General features: G+C 36.3%; 1 protein-coding gene across 2 annotated transcripts in view; it reads left to right on the forward strand.

The window, feature by feature from the left end:
• The first annotated feature begins 780 nt into the window (after positions 1 to 780).
• pex5lb (peroxisomal biogenesis factor 5-like b) overlaps positions 781 to 17,032 on the forward strand; it is a 57,185-nt gene continuing 40,933 nt past the window's right edge. The window contains exon 1 of one of the 2 annotated variants that reach the window (XM_084410596.1): positions 781 to 1,100. In XM_084410596.1, coding sequence (XP_084266722.1) covers positions 1,080 to 1,100 — 21 coding nt within the window. In that variant the 5' untranslated portion in view covers positions 781 to 1,079. The remainder of the gene's footprint in view (positions 1,101 to 17,032) is intronic. The other variant, XM_084410595.1, reaches the window with a different exon arrangement.

Here is a 17,032-nt window from a genome sequence, read left to right on the forward strand (position 1 = left end):
GCAGAATTACCTTAGTAATTTAGTCTATTTGACAATTGTGATTATTTTATCTAAAAAAATAAGCCATTATTGTAATGCAAAATAATTGAATGAACAAACAACCTTATAAAAATGCCTCTAGTTTTCACCCTTTCTGTCTCTCTATTTACAGTGATAGTTTTTTTTTACATCATTGGTAATATTTGTTGTACTATAATTAATGCTAATTTGTTAAAAAAAAATTGAGAATCAGTGACAATAATGGTTGATAAAAAACAATTCATAATAAAAATATAATAAGAATAACGATAATAAGAAACGTTCCTAAACCTTGAAATCCTAAAATAGGATGAAATGTGGCCTGGACGTTTTTGTGAGGTTTGACTTCAATCACAAAGCATTTATTGAGGAGTTCAGTATGTCAAACTTTAGATTAATGTGATTTTAGATTAGTGTACAGTAACATTTACTTTATTTAGCATATAACATAATAAAAAAGAATGCTTTGTTAATATCTACTTATTTTGTTGAACTAATTGTAAATACTCTTTGTTAGCTTGTAATAAATACAATTAGGCTATATTTAGAAAGTACATGTATGTGGAAGACTGTAAATGGTTTGCAATTTCATCAGATTAACATCCTCTTATCACTCAGCAGTATAAAGTACACTAATAAAGTGTAGCCTACTGTAGTGTACTTCCTCTTCCTCCAGCATCAGCAGCACATCTTTGAGTGTTGATGTTATTCATGGGAGGTGGCATTCTGCTCAATAAGGCGTTTCCGCGCTCAAGTGGGCTGGGACTCGAACGTTTCCACTGAGGAGTGTGTGGAATAACCCGAGGGGAAAAAAAGAGGAAGACCATTCCTGCTTTACGAACCCTCTACCTCGAAGCTAACATGTAACATGAACGTCAGAAACTCGGATGCGCGGTCTCGTGAAAGGTCCTGTACGAGGAACCCTCACGTGGACGTAGCCGGAGCATGAAAACAACATCTCGAGACTCAGGGATTTCTCCGCTCATCTTTCTCCTCCACATTGACCATTTACAGTAGTGGGTACCAACACACGGCGGGTGTTTTCAGCACTTGGACTGAATATGTACCAGGGACATTCACAGGTAAGCTGGCATGCTTCTTAATGTATTATTGGCCAACGGCGCGTGAAGCATCTCTTACCGGCACGTGCGCATGTGAAAACTAAATCATCCTCAAATTGAGGAGTTTATACTATTCTCACCCGTCAAATCGCACTCTTTAAGCTCTATTTTAGCATGTGAGCAATGGGCAAAACACATTTCACGACATAAGCTTTAATTGCATGAGGAGGACGTTAACTCTGAAGAAAAGATCATTTCAAGACATTGTTTTGTCCCATTGAATCGTTTAACGTCTGAACACCATGTTCTAGTTGTATTTGTGTCATGCATTGAATAAAACACCTTTGTTTTAAAGGGCCTCAAAAAAAGTCCCTGTTAAGTTTGTATGTGTCATATTATTGCAAGATAACTTTTGAAAGGCTTTACTATACTATATGGTCAAATATATTTCTTTTACTATAGTATTATAATTATATGGTATTTCCTCAATATCCATTATGTAAATACCAAAATGTATTCGTATAAATGTGTTGCACATTTTTTTTGAAGAACTTTGCGCAGTTTTAAATGCATTTATTTCCCTTTTCCTTAAAAAAACAAGACATTTCATCAATAAAAAATGGATTAAATGAACATTGATGTCATTAACCCTTCATGACTGCAGGCTCAACGTCCATGTTTTGGACTTGGAAGGAATTTGACCTTCATAGAGTCAGATGAACTTAGATATTGCCTGCTGCCGTTCACATGACTGATGATGCTGCGCTTGCACTTCAGGGAACTGCCATCAAGTGTGGTTTGCTTCCGAGTCCTCAAGATAAATATGTCTTCCGTCTCACCAAGCTGTAAATCTGAGTAGGATGGTTTTAGACCACAGGTCTGTGTCACATTTCTCATGATCCAACAAAGGAAAATCCGTGTTTGCGATTTACAATTGTGTTTTGTGTTTGCAAGTAATTTGCTGCATCGCAATTTGTGGCTGCTTCTTTTCCTCATCGGTTTATGTCTGATATTGTAGATGCACTGGAGGAGGAACAGAGTGATGTTTTAAAACATGTTTGAATATAAAGGCTTGAATGGTGCTACTGTGGTTTATGGATGTTACACAATCTTCCCACTGATCTCTGCCACTCACAGCACTGGATTCTCTGAATCTGCATATAAGACTCTGAGAGTGAGTGATATATGCTGAGTTTAGGGCATTTCAATCATTCGACTACTTTGGTTCTCACTGATATAAGGAAGAACTTTAAATTTTCCTAAATTCTCAGAAGAAAGAGAATAATGTTTGAGAGTGTGCCTTTATGCCTACCTAAACCTTCTTTCGTAAAGCTATTCCCATGTACGAATAGCTTAGGCTTTGCCTTCTGAAGGAACATTAGTTCAGCCGAGACTAAAAAAGAGAAGGGTGAGAAAGCCCTTTGATGTGTTGTTCCCCTTTTATCATAAAAATTCACCTCCACTAAACTGTTATGTAGAGAATTTGAATACTACTGTTGTCCCATTTAGGTTAGCAGGCTGAGATGTGTGATACGCATTTAAGATTAAGCATTTGAAAGGAGTAGAAATCAAGTAAAATATTTTTATCTTATTTTTAGATATTCAATACATTGAGCTAGGGCTGGGCGGGATGATGGTACATATCATGACCACGGTATAAAGTGTCTATCGTTAGGGATCTTACTTTATCGTTTATTTCGTGGTATGTAAATACATCCGCGTAGCACAATACTATTTAAAGTTATTTACACTTAAGAGTGATTACAAAACGAAAGAACTCAATGCAGTTGGCGCTCACGCTGACTGACACACAGCTGAAGCGCGCGCACAGAAAGCCGCCTCTCTTAGACAGCATGCGATCACGAATTCGGAAACGTGTATGATGTTTAATAAAGTTATTAAGCGCAATAAGCTGTGAAAAAGAGAAGTCAGCTGACAGGCTTTTCTGTAAGAAGCGCTCCCAGAAAGCCGCCTCTCTTAGACAGCATGTGATCGCGAATTCAGTTCTCTTTCGCGTCTTATTGCGCTTGAATGGTCAGATAGACACAAAATAATGTCAAAATGCCCGTCGTGGGAAGCATTCACGTAAACATAGTCGGTTATGTCTTAAATTAATGTGAAAACTCAGTGTGTGTCTGTAAATTGGATCTGGTCATTCGGTCAAGGGACAGCAGCATGATAAACTGTTGTCTGTCTCATTCATTTTAATCAAACAACAAAGACAGAGAAAACCATTCACTTCTCTTGACTGAATCAGTATTGGTATCTTTAATTAGAATCAGTTCATGTTAAACAAATCTACTGTAGCTGAAATATGTAAACGTTTATTTAATTCGTATCTTCGCTCTATTGTATTTGTCCTACTGTTTGTAATTAGCTTTTCTGTTCTTATTTTTAATAAGAAAAATAAAATAAAAACAGCTATATCAAGATATAGATAGTTGTTGTGAAATAAAATTTCTCATACCGTGAAATAAGATTTTGGTCATATTGCCCACCCCTACATTGAGACACTCAGGGTTGCAATTCCCATACAACAACATAACTCGTTGCGTAAACACTGAAGTGCCATGCAGCATACGATAAATTAACTAGCTTGTTATGACTGTTTGCTGAAACTGTAGAAACATGGATGCATCTCCATCAAAAGAAATCTTTTTTTATTTATTTTTATCGCGTGACATTCAATATGTAATTGGTGTAAACTTTACTCCCGTATCCGCCTTATTTTCGAACGCGGAAGTAAATATGGGTCCAATTTCCGTTTTTTTGTGCGGCACTTCCGTCTCCTCGCTACCCTGGGCTAACTAACGATATCGATCGCGAAGGATTATGCAGAGTTGACAGAAAAATGTTACACATGCCGTAGCAGATGAATACAACAAAGAACTAAAGCCCCGCCTTACCCAGTTCGGGTACCGGACCTGGTTGAATTACTCATGGTTCTAGCTGGCAGAGTGCCAAAACTTCGCCGGCGCCTTCAGCACTGCCCTAAACACGGTCGAGCCAACGCTGGACTAATATATCTATGGAGGTATTTTGTCATGTCAAATGCATTAATAATGCCATCAGAATGCAACCAAAGCACAGGATAGCAATAAGTAGATGGCTATAAATAATTGTAAATCATACAAAATAAATGCCATGATCACTTGATTTTATACAGGTGTTACTATATTGCTTTTGTTAATGGTGATCAGCAACCAAATATTGATAATGTGGAAGTTACTGCCTTTTGCCTTGGCATGACTTCTCACTTTTTGCCGACAATACAAAGGCAGAGTACAGTAACTTAAAAATAGTGGTCAAAAGTCAAGTTTGAGCTCAAGATTTTTTTATGTATGTAATTTTCATTACTAAAACATCTATTTGCCAGATCAGGGGTCTCATTTATAAACGTGGCGTAATTTGACAAAACGGGGGCTGAAAATGTGCGTACGCCACTTCCGACGCATAAGTTGTGATTTATAAAAACAAACTTGATGGGAAAATTTGCGCACCTGCACGCAAACTCTGACCCATGCGTACGAACGTTTTGGAGATGGAGCAGTTTGGCGACACCGATGGTGAGCTGGAGTTAAGTGTCTTTTTGGTCACTTTTAGACAGAAAATCTAAAGAAAATTAAACATATACAGAAAGATAATACAAATATAATTTCACTCACCAAGCCTGTCACTTGAAGCAAATATCCATCCCTTCTTAAATGTCCGCGCTGGGCCGTTTAGTGAAACTGACGCAAATAACAGTTTAAATAAATAAAATAATGATTTAAACTATGTTTTACTTCTGATATAAACATTTAGATTAAATATGCCATTAAGTTAAACACTTAAACATGAAATCATTATTGAGAAGTTACAACATTTTTTATATTCAAATTCAATCAATAGAAATATTTGTTGTGGATGCGATGTTTTTGAACACTTTTCCTGTGGCGTGCTGTTTTAATGTTTTAACCACAGAGAGAATTGCTTATCATGATAATACCAGATTGTCTGAGAAAATAGTTTCGTGCAAATAATGCCCAAGGCCTATCTGTTTCCATTAAAAATATAATTCAATTAAAAATACAATTCGGCCAGTGGAAAAGATTGAGAAAAACTTTCTCTGAAATGTATTTTATACACTATTTGATTTATGTATTCAAAAACAAGGCAAGGATAGGCAACTACATGATTTTTATTAATGTAATGTGTCTTGTTCCGTTAAATGTTATCACGTGGATGAATAATCATATGCAAATGATATGCAGATGAGGATCTGCATAGTAAAACTAGGCGTTGTAAGCTCCATATATGGTTATTTCGGGGTGGAGACGCATGTGCGCACAATCTTCCGCTGACTGGGATTTATAAAGTGAATTCTGCGCAGGTTCTGGCGTACGAACGGTTTTATAAGTCTGTAAAAAATAAGTAAAAAATGAATATTTTTTTGCGTACGCCTTTTTTGGCTTTCGGGCGCACGTACACATTTAGTAAGGTTCCTACGCACAGTTTTATAAATGAGACCCCAGGTCTTGTGTTCACGAAATAAAAAGAACAAAGGTCGCTTCGTTGGTTTCTTCAAATTTAAAGCTTTTGACCACAGGCGAAGGGATTCCTCATTCTTCGGCGGGGGGTAACGTTAAAGGTCGTAGGGCGCCTCGCAATTACATTCAGCTCGCGTACGCGTTCGATGATTAAACACTCCTGCTCCAAGTAAATCTTTCTTTTGTACCAGTTATTATGACAACCTCTAACTGCACAGACAATCCCGGTCTTCCTCGAAGCCATAACGATGAGTTAGTTGTTACGAAGACTTGTTTGATTAACCGCTACGGTGAAAAGCGAGTGACCGGAAGTGCCTGACCGGAAGTCTCGCACAAATAAACGTCAACTGGCTGTGTCCGTATTTCCGTTAAAAATAAGGTGCTACGTGTGTGGTTCATTCAACTCAGGAGTGTTCTTTCCATCGTAATTTCTTCACTTCACTTGTTTTACTTTATGTGTTTGACTCCGGGGTTCCCTTTATTCATTTATGCACATGTGCACTCTTCATAAAGGGCACTGATTTAGGCTAAAATATACTAAAATGCTGGGTTGTTTCAACCCATGCTTGGGTCAAATATGGACAAACCCAACTGTTGGGTTTAAAAATGGGTTTGTCCAGATTTGACCCAAACTTGGTTTGAAACAACCCAGCATATTTTAGAGTGAGAAAAAAAATGTGTTTATATATATTTAAATGGAATGAAAGATATAGCAATGTATTGCATGTTAGCTTGCTATTTAAGTCAACATGTCCCCTAGTGGAAAAAAATATACCTAAATGTATTTGAAATACATTTATTTGATGCTAAGTGTACTACATTTATATATTTATGTACTTAATATAAATACCCTACAATTGTACTTTTGGTATACTAAATTGATATACTTGAAGTCTGTTAAATTGGAACTAATTTTGTACTAAATGCACTTTAGTTATCTGAGGTCCAACTAAAGATATACTTAAGTATATTTGATTGTGCTAAAGTGGAACTATTGCAAGTATACTTTAGGTACACTTTAAATATGACTGATATTAAACAGTGATCTTACTATCCTCACTAATAGTGATATTTTAGGCTTAATATTAAGAAATATGCATTGTGCTATAAAGAAGTAGTCCAAATGAAGTTTAATTGTAATATTTATATCAGTAAGTATCAAGTGATATGTCAGTTAATGTTAATGGTTTGTACTATACTTAGTGTGAAATAAATGTATTTTAATTTTGGTTTATTAGAATTTAAATTAACTTCTAACCACAGGTTGAGCGCTGTTCAAACCACACCAGTTTTTGTGATGCTGTTTGTGAATGTTCGTTGGAATTATGGTTATGTTGAATCATTGAACTATGATGGTACCGATGGAACTTACAACCATACTTGGATAACAATGCTTTCGGGATATGCACCCCATAATAGCACAAATTAAGCACAATGGAAATTAATGCTGAAAAATGCTGAACAGGAATGAATTCTGAATGATTTTTGCCATCCATAGCCTTTTGCTAATTGTCTTCATACCGTCTCCACAAAGTATCTCAAAAGAAACCAATTATTTAGTGTTACAGAAGCCACTTTAAGCACCCATGAAAGGAGCCATAGTTAATGAAAGAACATATTATATATTTTTTAATAATTTAGTTTAAAAGGTCTTGACTTGCACCTGTCAATTTTACCCTGAGAAGGAATATAACAATAAATTGTAGTCAGAGAATATGGTGGGAAATTAAATTTTTGAGTTCAACCTCTGGAAAATAGCATGCATGGAAAAAACAACTAACCATGACAATGGGTCAAAACATTTGGCATAAACTCAAGGCTGAAAATGAACACATTAAATGAGTACTGTTGCCCTGGAGACAATTTTAAATGGATCTGAAGCAAAAATGTAGAAGCTAAAAAACTGCTTTTAAGACAACAGGAGCACTTATTGTACAATTAAAACAGCGATACGACACAGCGATTCTTTCACATAACAAGCAATATCAAATCCACTGTAAATGTTGAAAGCCTGATTGATGATTGGATAACAGCCCTGCGGATCAGTGTGGTCTGCACCGGAACATTAGAAATTAGATGACTTCCTTTGAAAGTCAATGAAAATCTAACCGTACCATAAAACATTGATCAACAGACATTGCTCACTCATTTAGCTCACAATGTTCCAGTAACCCGAGAGATTTTCAAACTGTCACCAATACCGAGCTCTATAGAAAGAGCACTAAATTGTGCTGAACTTACCAATTTCAATGTAAGCAAATGGATCAGTCTCATTCATGAATTCAGCACAGTATACTTAAATGTCATTGAGTCCTGGGAGAGTTGAAGGCAGGCCTCATATGGAATTCATCCTCTCCGGCCTTCAAAAAATGGGTCAGATGTGAACCCTAAGGCAGGTTGCTCTTCACTGCAGCTTATATTGCTAATCACTTAAAGCAACTGGATTCGGCTGATGACACTGCAGCTGTTGTGCCTCTTTTCCCTGAACCGGATCACACGCCACAGACCACATAACGCCATCTGACACAGCAGCCACTGTGGATGGCACACATATTCCCCGGCGAAAGTAGGTGCAAAACGCAGAGGATTATTGTAAATTGAAAAAAGCACAGTGCAAATAGCATAGGCTTTTTTTCTCTTTGACCTACAAGCGTATGCGGATTAAACTCACATCCTTGCCAGGCCTTCAAATAATGTGTGTCTACTGTCTTATAGTTTGTGTAAATATTCTCTAACCAAACATTTTCCATTTGTCACTGTGAAGAGACAATTGCATGGGTACATATAAAACTGGGTCTTTTGTCTAACTTTGAATAGAGTATGGTTGCTCTAGGTATGATTAATGCTAATAAGCCTCTGGTGGGCCGCAGTGGAGCCGACACTGACCTCGCATATGAGCAAAGATTGATGTAGCCCTAGGCTGTTTCATTCTCCAAGGTATTGCTTAGAGGATTTTCAAGGTAACTGAATATTCTTGTTCTTACCAAAAGCTGTGATCTTTGCTTGACATGTGTGGAGTAAGCTAGAAGTTTGGAATTATGTTTTCTTCTGGCTGCGCAAAAATCCCATGTTTAGCATGTAGGTGTATAGCCTAGTCTGTTAAATATCGAATGAGTCATAAGTGTGACAAAGTAGAATGCAAGAATATGTGAAAACAATGGCATTATGGGATGCTGTTGTGAGGTGGGCATTTGTAAATATGGAGTGGGCAACTAGTCAGTATTAATAGAAAAAAAAATTAAAATACGTTTTTTTTCCCAAGAACAGTTACTTTGTCATTTTAAAGAGGTCCTATTATGCCTTTTTAGTGTTGATTTTATTTGTGGGGTGTACTAGAATATGCTTTCATGCTTGATTGTTCAAAGAACGCATTCTTTTTCACATATTTTACATCATTACAGCTCCTCTCCCCAGTCTGGCTAGAATGCGCTGTTTAAGTTCTGTTTCGATGAAGCCCCTCCTTCCGAAATATGAAATGTGCTGTGATTGGTTAGCTGGCCCAGTGTGTTGTGCTTAGCGCGTGTTCGGGAAATGTCACGCCCCTCGTAACCGCAAGCTCTACTCAGATGTAAATATTAAGGATAGCGTCAATTTCAAACCAATTCGACCCCAATTCAGACCCTGACATTTTTTTAACCACTCTGAATTCGTCTGCTTTTTTCGGGATGGAAAAGACCGTGACAACACTTCATCTTCTACATTTACATTTATTCATATAGGAGACGCTTTTATCCAAAGCGACTTACAAATGAGAACAATAGAAGCAGTTAAACTAACAATAGGACAACAATATGCAAGTGCTATGACCCTTCCCAGTTTAATCTAACGCAGTATGTGTACTTTTCTTTTATAAGATAATAGCTATAGAATAGAAGATAAGGTGTTAGTATTAATGGATCAAGTGTTGCCGAAAAAGATGCTTCTTCAGCCGTTTCTTGAAAATGGCCACGGACTCAGCTGCTCTGGTTGAGTTGGGCATGTCATTCCACCTGCAGGGAATAGACCAGGTAAAGGTCCGAGAAAGAGATTTTGTGCCTCGTTGAAGTGGCACCACGAGATGACGTTCACTTGCAGAGCGCAAGTGTCTGGATAGCACGTAAGTCTGAAGAACTGGAAAAAACGCGTTGTTGTCCAAACGAGCCGTTCGTTGTAGTTCTTTAAAAAAGTAGATTCTGATACACTTTTAAAAATTCTCCCTTTGGAGTGGACTTTGAGCTTTGTAACCTTGCAGATTTGTTTTCATGCTTAAACAGCAACATTACCAACTAAAGTAAAAACAATATATATAATATTGAAAAGCACAATAGGACTCCTTTAAATGTAGAAAACACTACTGTCACAGTGCACTTTAGTTCACTTGAATCACCCTGCATGGTCTCATTGTTTATATGAAGGAATTAGTACTTAACATTTGCAGGTAAAGAAATCGTTTTTTTTTGTTTGGATAGATACTGAAGCGTATATGGATGTATTGACAACATATTTACAGCTGTAGAAATTTAAAATATTTATGAATATTTTATATAATAAATATGTTTGTTGTATTTTTAAATTTTTACCATTTAATAGATATATTTTAGATCCCTTAACCCTACCTCCAAACCGATATCACATTTATACTATATAAAACTTATTAAGCAGAAAACTGTACATTGACCATTTTAGTTTCTATATAAATAGATATTTCTCAGTCACTAATTCCACTCCTATTTCTAAACTTAATTATAACTATTTAAAAACAATAGACTCTAAAAATTTTGGGTTTTTTTTTTCTACCCAAACGCTGGGTTGACCCTGTTAGGTAATATTTGGGATTCTTTTTTCCATGGTTGGGTAGTTTTTGTGTTACCTGGCCGTTGAGTTAGTAGCTGGGTCAATCTCACTGACATTTCACACATACAATACAATTTTGATGAAAAATGTATAACAAAGAACAGTTAAACACCTGAATAAAAAAAATTTTACATTCTAAAAAATGTACAATAAAAAAAAAAAAAATTTAAACCTAACCTAACCTAACTTTTTTAAATAAACATTTAACTGTATAGTTAAATGAGTTTAAATATTGTATACTTGAATAAACTGTATAAAATATGCTATATTTAGAACTGTATTCAATCAAAATAAAGGACTTGTAAACACAGTGGTTGTGTATTGTATTTTACAAACTTTTAGAGGATTCAAATTAATCTGGAAGTATTAATTATAAGCTTAGGGGTGGGCGATATCTCGATATTTAAAATATATCGAGATATTTTTTAAACACGATATGGATTTTGACATATCGTATATATCGATATATTGTTTATATTTATAAAAATGGTGTTATTTCAAATGTAGGCGCAACGCGTGGCAAGCGCGCTCATAATGTAAGAGACGCGACCACAACATTGCCCAACATCAAATGGCAAACGTAATGCAAGCGGAACGAAACTGCTCGTTATTGTGTGGTTGAAGGACCGTTTATCAGTTTGGACCAAAGCAGCGCGAGCCGATCGTGATCATGCGACACTGTTACTACACAGCGCTAATGATCCAGTAAAGAAAGCATTTGAATTCGCCACAGAAGTAATAACATCGCTGCGAGATCTAGTGAGAAACATTCACATTTCTCCGTTATTAACGGATCAAACTAGCCTGGCTAACGGCAGACCACTTTCTCTTTGAGACGTGGTCTGGGAACTACATGTTCATTTTCTCGTATTTGAGGCGTGGTTTACGAATGCCCAGAGCCGTTTATTGGGCGCTACAAATGTCTATCAAATGCGCCTGTACGTAGCTCATAGCCAATCGTTTCAATTATACCAGATGACGTATGTAGAGCGACAGATATTCAACGAAGAAGACGACGATGGGTCAGAGATTTATGTGTACACCAGAGTCCTGCACGGGTCCGATTTTGTAAATCCGCACCCGCCCGTACCCACAGTGCTTAAAACAGCACCCGACCAGTTTTCCGACAGTAGCACTAATTAAAATCTTCACCCGACCCGCTTAAAATAGAACCGACAACCGACCCGCACCCGAAATAAAATCAGTTTAGACAATCACATTATAGACACACTTACAAAAATGTTTATTGCCAGGTCATACAGAAGTTATTACACGACAATTAACACAAGGACAACTTCAGCCGAAGCTGTCAAAAGGTACATGAAGAACATGGCTAACGTTACCACAAAACTGAGTAGCCTAATAACAGACGCGGCTACAACACTATATCTGCCACGCAATTTCGTCTAGCCTACATCTGACCATTCTGGGTTCAAACACGCCCTGCACACCACACATACTTAACAGTGTTAACTATGAAAAATACTGTTCGATAGAACTGCTTTGTTACCACAGTTTCTGCGTGCTTCCTCAGGGATGAAGTTCCACATTTGCGGCTATCCAACACGAAAATGTTTGCAGCAAAGCCTTTCACAATATTTTCTTCAGATAACTCCAAATTTCTCCCACACACTGGACTTGATTTTTGATGACGTATTGTCGACAACTTTACAATCTCCACTAGCTATTCTTTTCTTCAACTCCTCAGCAGCCATCTCGACGACTGCAAGCAGATCGCGCGCGCGCAGTTATGATGAATTTTTAAAAGTGAAAGTAGCCTAGGTAACGTTATAGATCCTGGGAGGGCGTGGTAAATAATAAACTGATGTGGATTTTAAATTATTTTATCAACTTGAAATACAGGCATATTTTTGTAGATGTGTTCCTAAAAATATGCATATATTTTTACGTCTGTCATGTTGGAGCCATAGATATAAACAAACTGCTTCGGTGTGTCGCATAGATGTCGTCATCGTCTTGCTGCTCCCTCCCCGTTCTGTGATTGGTTCCCTAGCTGAGGGGAAAATCTGGTCCATGGTATCCAGACTGCCTAGCAGCGTGAATAAAATCGCGCTGCGCTCAAGGCAGCATGGGGAAACCCAGGCTAGGATCAAACAGCGCTGACGTGGAAACCAGGAAGAAACATTGTGCCATGAATGAACTATCCAGTGTCCACAGATCAGCAACATTCACCATGGATTTACTGTAGTAACACTAACTGCAACCATGGAAGTTTGGCAGGAATAGTAGGCTATAATGCCTTCAAGTAACATTACGTCGGTTTAATTTTGACATTATGAATACAATTGCCTCAAATGTTAATCTGAACTAAAAATAAACCTTTGTTTATAACTACTACAATATTACATTTCATTTTTTCCAAGGAGCTGTTTTGTTTTATATGCTCCTAGAGTCAATTATAGCTCCAGAATTGCTCAAAGTAAAAAAATAGCATGATGTTTATGATGTTAGTTTTAATTATAAAAAAAGAATTAAAAAAAATATTATTTAAAAATGTCACAGAAGCACTTGTTCCTACATGAACTGCCTACCTCTTTGCACTTCAATAAAAAATACTTGGTGGTATTTGGCATATTTGTTTTTGCAGTAGTTTTTGGGGGGTTCTTTTTCCTGTAAAGATATCGAGATATATATCGTATATCGAGATATAGCAAAATATATCGAGATATATTTTTTTGCTCCATATCGCCCAGCCCTAATTCAAAACATACAGTCTCTTGGTCAGATTTTCTGTCCAATCAAATGCTCTCTAGAATCTGAAGCGTCCCGCCCCCTACACTATAAATAGACACTGAATCTGCAGCTGAAATTTAAAAAAAGGGGAGGATTGCTCGATATGTCCCGTCCTGTATTCCTGGAAATTACGTCAACACATTGAAAAATGCTATGCGTTTCAAGGCACTTCAGTGGGCCTTTAATGAGTGACACACCGCTCTCGAGTCCCATGGCGGAGCTCCGGAAGGATAAAAGGAGTGATGACAGTTGAGGACGAGAGAGGATCAAGACCATGGACTCTGGTGTTGTTTTCCTGTTTTTATGTGGCAGTCGTCAGTGAGTGTTTATTTAATGGCTTCCTGCCACGTGAGATCCTTTTATTTGTAATCGGGGTTTGAAATAAACTTTTTGACTCTACAGCTAATTTGTCTACTACATTTTAAGTTACCAGCCATTCAGAACTTCTACTAGGCCAAAACAAAAATATAATAAACATTTTTAAACATTGAATGATTTTCAGTTTTACAACAGTCAATCATTATTCGTAGCCAAATTGGCTAGTGAGTTGATATGTGTTTTCCGCATGGTTGATTTTGGCGGGTTAGTGGGGGTTAATGATTATGCATATGATTAGTCATAATATTCTATAAACCTTAACTCACTTTGTTTCTTGATTAGTTGTCTTATAACCTAATTGAAAGACAACATAAATAGGTGGAGGTTTGGTTATGAAGTCAAAACCTTTAAGTGTAAATTGAGCAGCTATAGCAAAGTGGATAATTTGATATGCAAATATATAATTTTTTTGTATAAATAGTTGGATAAGCTGATTAGAAGTCCCAAAATCCATTTTATGTCCATGAAGTCTTAGACATAAACGAAGCTACAAGCTATGCTATTAAGCAGCTCTTAAGACTATAAATATGTTGTTCTGAAACTACAATCATTCACAGCTTGTGCTAGCACTTCCTTCAATTCCCTCGCTTGCAGATCCTTTCTTCGGCGCGATCAACTTTCACCCAGTCAACACAACCTGAGTCCATCACCATGTGTGAGAACCGAATTTATCACCTCCCAGCATATTATTATTACGACATGACAATGCATATTCTTGTCTATAGTTGCTAATAAAACTGACCTATTCACACAGGACATGTCCTTGAATCCATCTGCACTATATTTAAACTTCATCTATGAAAATATGCATGTGAGTATGTGCCACACACAATGAGTGTTTTTAAAATGCTATGTCAGCAACTTTCACATAATAAATTGTATGCCATGCATTTAATTATATTTGTAATAACACATTTGTAATAATGAAGTTACAATTTAGTAAATTTAAAATATCATACATTTAAATGCAATATCAAATACCACTCTACAATCAAAATTATAATCATGTTCTTGACGTGCTTTATGCTATAGTCAATATCAAAATAAGTTGTTTTTTTTTAAATCATGACAAAAGATTATTTAACAAATTATTTAAAATGTACCTTTGTCACGCTGTGGCTGTTATAGTAATCACAAGATAAAGTTGAGATGAGTATCCAAAACAAACATTTTATTCACAATTCCAACTAACAGACAGGAGATCACAGGAATAATAATCATAGAAAACAACCACATAAAACATAGACGATAATAAATGCACATAACACACAAAGGAAACTAAACAAGACACAGGTGCAAATAATAAGTAACCATGGTAACAAACAAGGGCATTCGTCACAACTTTAAACTAAACTTTTTTTGATTTGACATACACACATTTTTAAAGGTGTCAAGAAACATAATCATGAATGTGGCCTTTTATTTAATACATTTTATATAATTATAAGTACAGATAAAAAAAAAACTTTTAAGTTGTGAAGAAAAGTGCACATTCAATCATTCAATACAGTTAAGCACATTTCTTTTTCACAAGGGATATTAGCTTTAATATTTTTTTATATACCACATAGCAGTGAATAATGACATAAATGTACTTTCATTTGTTCATTACACAAGCTATCGTACAGCTTCAGGCGACTTGCAATATAGTATAATAATCACCCACCCAATATACAATAGGGTTTTTTGGACATTTTTGGAGCCTGTTAGTGTGTCGCTAAGATTCTAGCATTTTAGCAAATAAATAAATAAATACATAACAGCATACAGGCTTGGAACATCCTTAGAGTAAGTAAATAATGACAGAATGTAATTTTTTACTGGATCTATTTAATCTGTCAATAACCCATCTTCCAGACCTTTGTTTTCTATTTCATTCCACTGTGTTTTAGCTGTTTTTGTTTGAGCGCCCCTAAGATTACTCAAAAACCACCCTGACGTGAGGTTCTGAGATTTTTTTTTTCTTTTTTTATAAAGCTCACAGCATGGTATCTCTGAGATTTTCCCAGAACAATTCTGGGAACGTAGTCCGGCAGTTATAGCATGATACTCTACCAAACTGGACTCCAAAATCCAATTAGGACCCTGTAGGGGCAAAACCTATAGGTTTGATTGCAGGACAAGCCCATTGGTTCATTCGGTGCTGTGCAAGGACAAGGAGCATGCATGCTACTTCGGCTGTGTGTCTTGGGTCATCGGCCCAGAACTGAAGTTTCGTGATCCGATGACTTGCTGGGAATCAGCTCAAAAGATGATTTGTTCAAGAATCAGGCATCACTACTTATTACTCTATGCTTTTGGTTTAGAAGTAAATAATTTATCATAAATGTTTCAGTTTTTCGGACAATATTAGAAGTTTAAGGTGTCAGTGTTGCTGAGGTTATATTATATTTGGATTTTTAAATGTAATGGGATGTTAGTCCTATGTGCATTCTGGTGCAAGACCTTCTTAAGGTCAAACATGAGCTTGATGGAGTAGTTGTCAGGATTGAAATGCCACTCAGTGTGGGGTTTGTAGGAAGACTACGTTAATAAAGAGGTAGATGGATGATCACAGACAGGTCTGAGAGAAACATTTTCCACCTAAATAAAGGCCATCTTTGCCATATGGCTTGTGTTATCTACTTTAATGCTTAGTTCTCTTTCAAACACTGACTTATTAAACTGCTAAATGTGAACATATTCCTGACCTCTTAAGATGAATAATGTAGCCTAAGTGAAGACCAATTTACCTGCAAAACAAAGTTAAATGTTTGGCCTGTAATAGATAATACACAAGAAAAGAACGGTGTCCTTCACACTATTCACATATTTCTGAATGTCTTTGATGCAAAAATCTCCTCGAAAAAGAGAACACAAGCAGAGATAAAAGGACAGAACACAGCTGGCGATGGGCCCTTTTTTTGGATTTGCTAATATTGGGTATATAAGGAAAACACAATTCTTCAAAAGACTGTTACTCACTCAACATATTTGCCATTTTACTTAAACTCAAAGAGCATACATATAATTTAATCTACACAGAAGAAAAGGTACAAAAGCTGTCACTGGGGCAGAACCCTTTCAAAAGGTACATCTTTGTAGCTTATTTATCCTTAAAGGGGGCATATTAGCTCTGGTGAAAAAAATATCTGCTAAGTATACTTGCAGCCAGACTAATTTAGTATACTTCAGGTGTGTTAATGATAAGTTAACTTGAAGTGTACTATTTTGAAACAGTTAATTTTGTACTAAGTATATTTTAGTTGTAATTAAATTGTAGTTAAGCATATCTTTAAGTGTATTTAGTGTACTTTTGAAAATTTAAATTTGTAAATTGAAACAACTTCAAGTATTCTTAAGTATAAGTATATGCCTGTGCAGGGACTAATTACATGCTTGATTAGTGATATTAAAGTGTACTTTATTTGTGTTACAAGTACATTACGATTTTTTGTGTTTTTACCTTTTATTAGGATA

This window comes from Rutilus rutilus (genome assembly GCF_951802725.1).
Source record: "Rutilus rutilus genome assembly, chromosome: 6".
NCBI classification, from domain to species: domain Eukaryota; kingdom Metazoa; phylum Chordata; class Actinopteri; order Cypriniformes; family Leuciscidae; genus Rutilus; species Rutilus rutilus.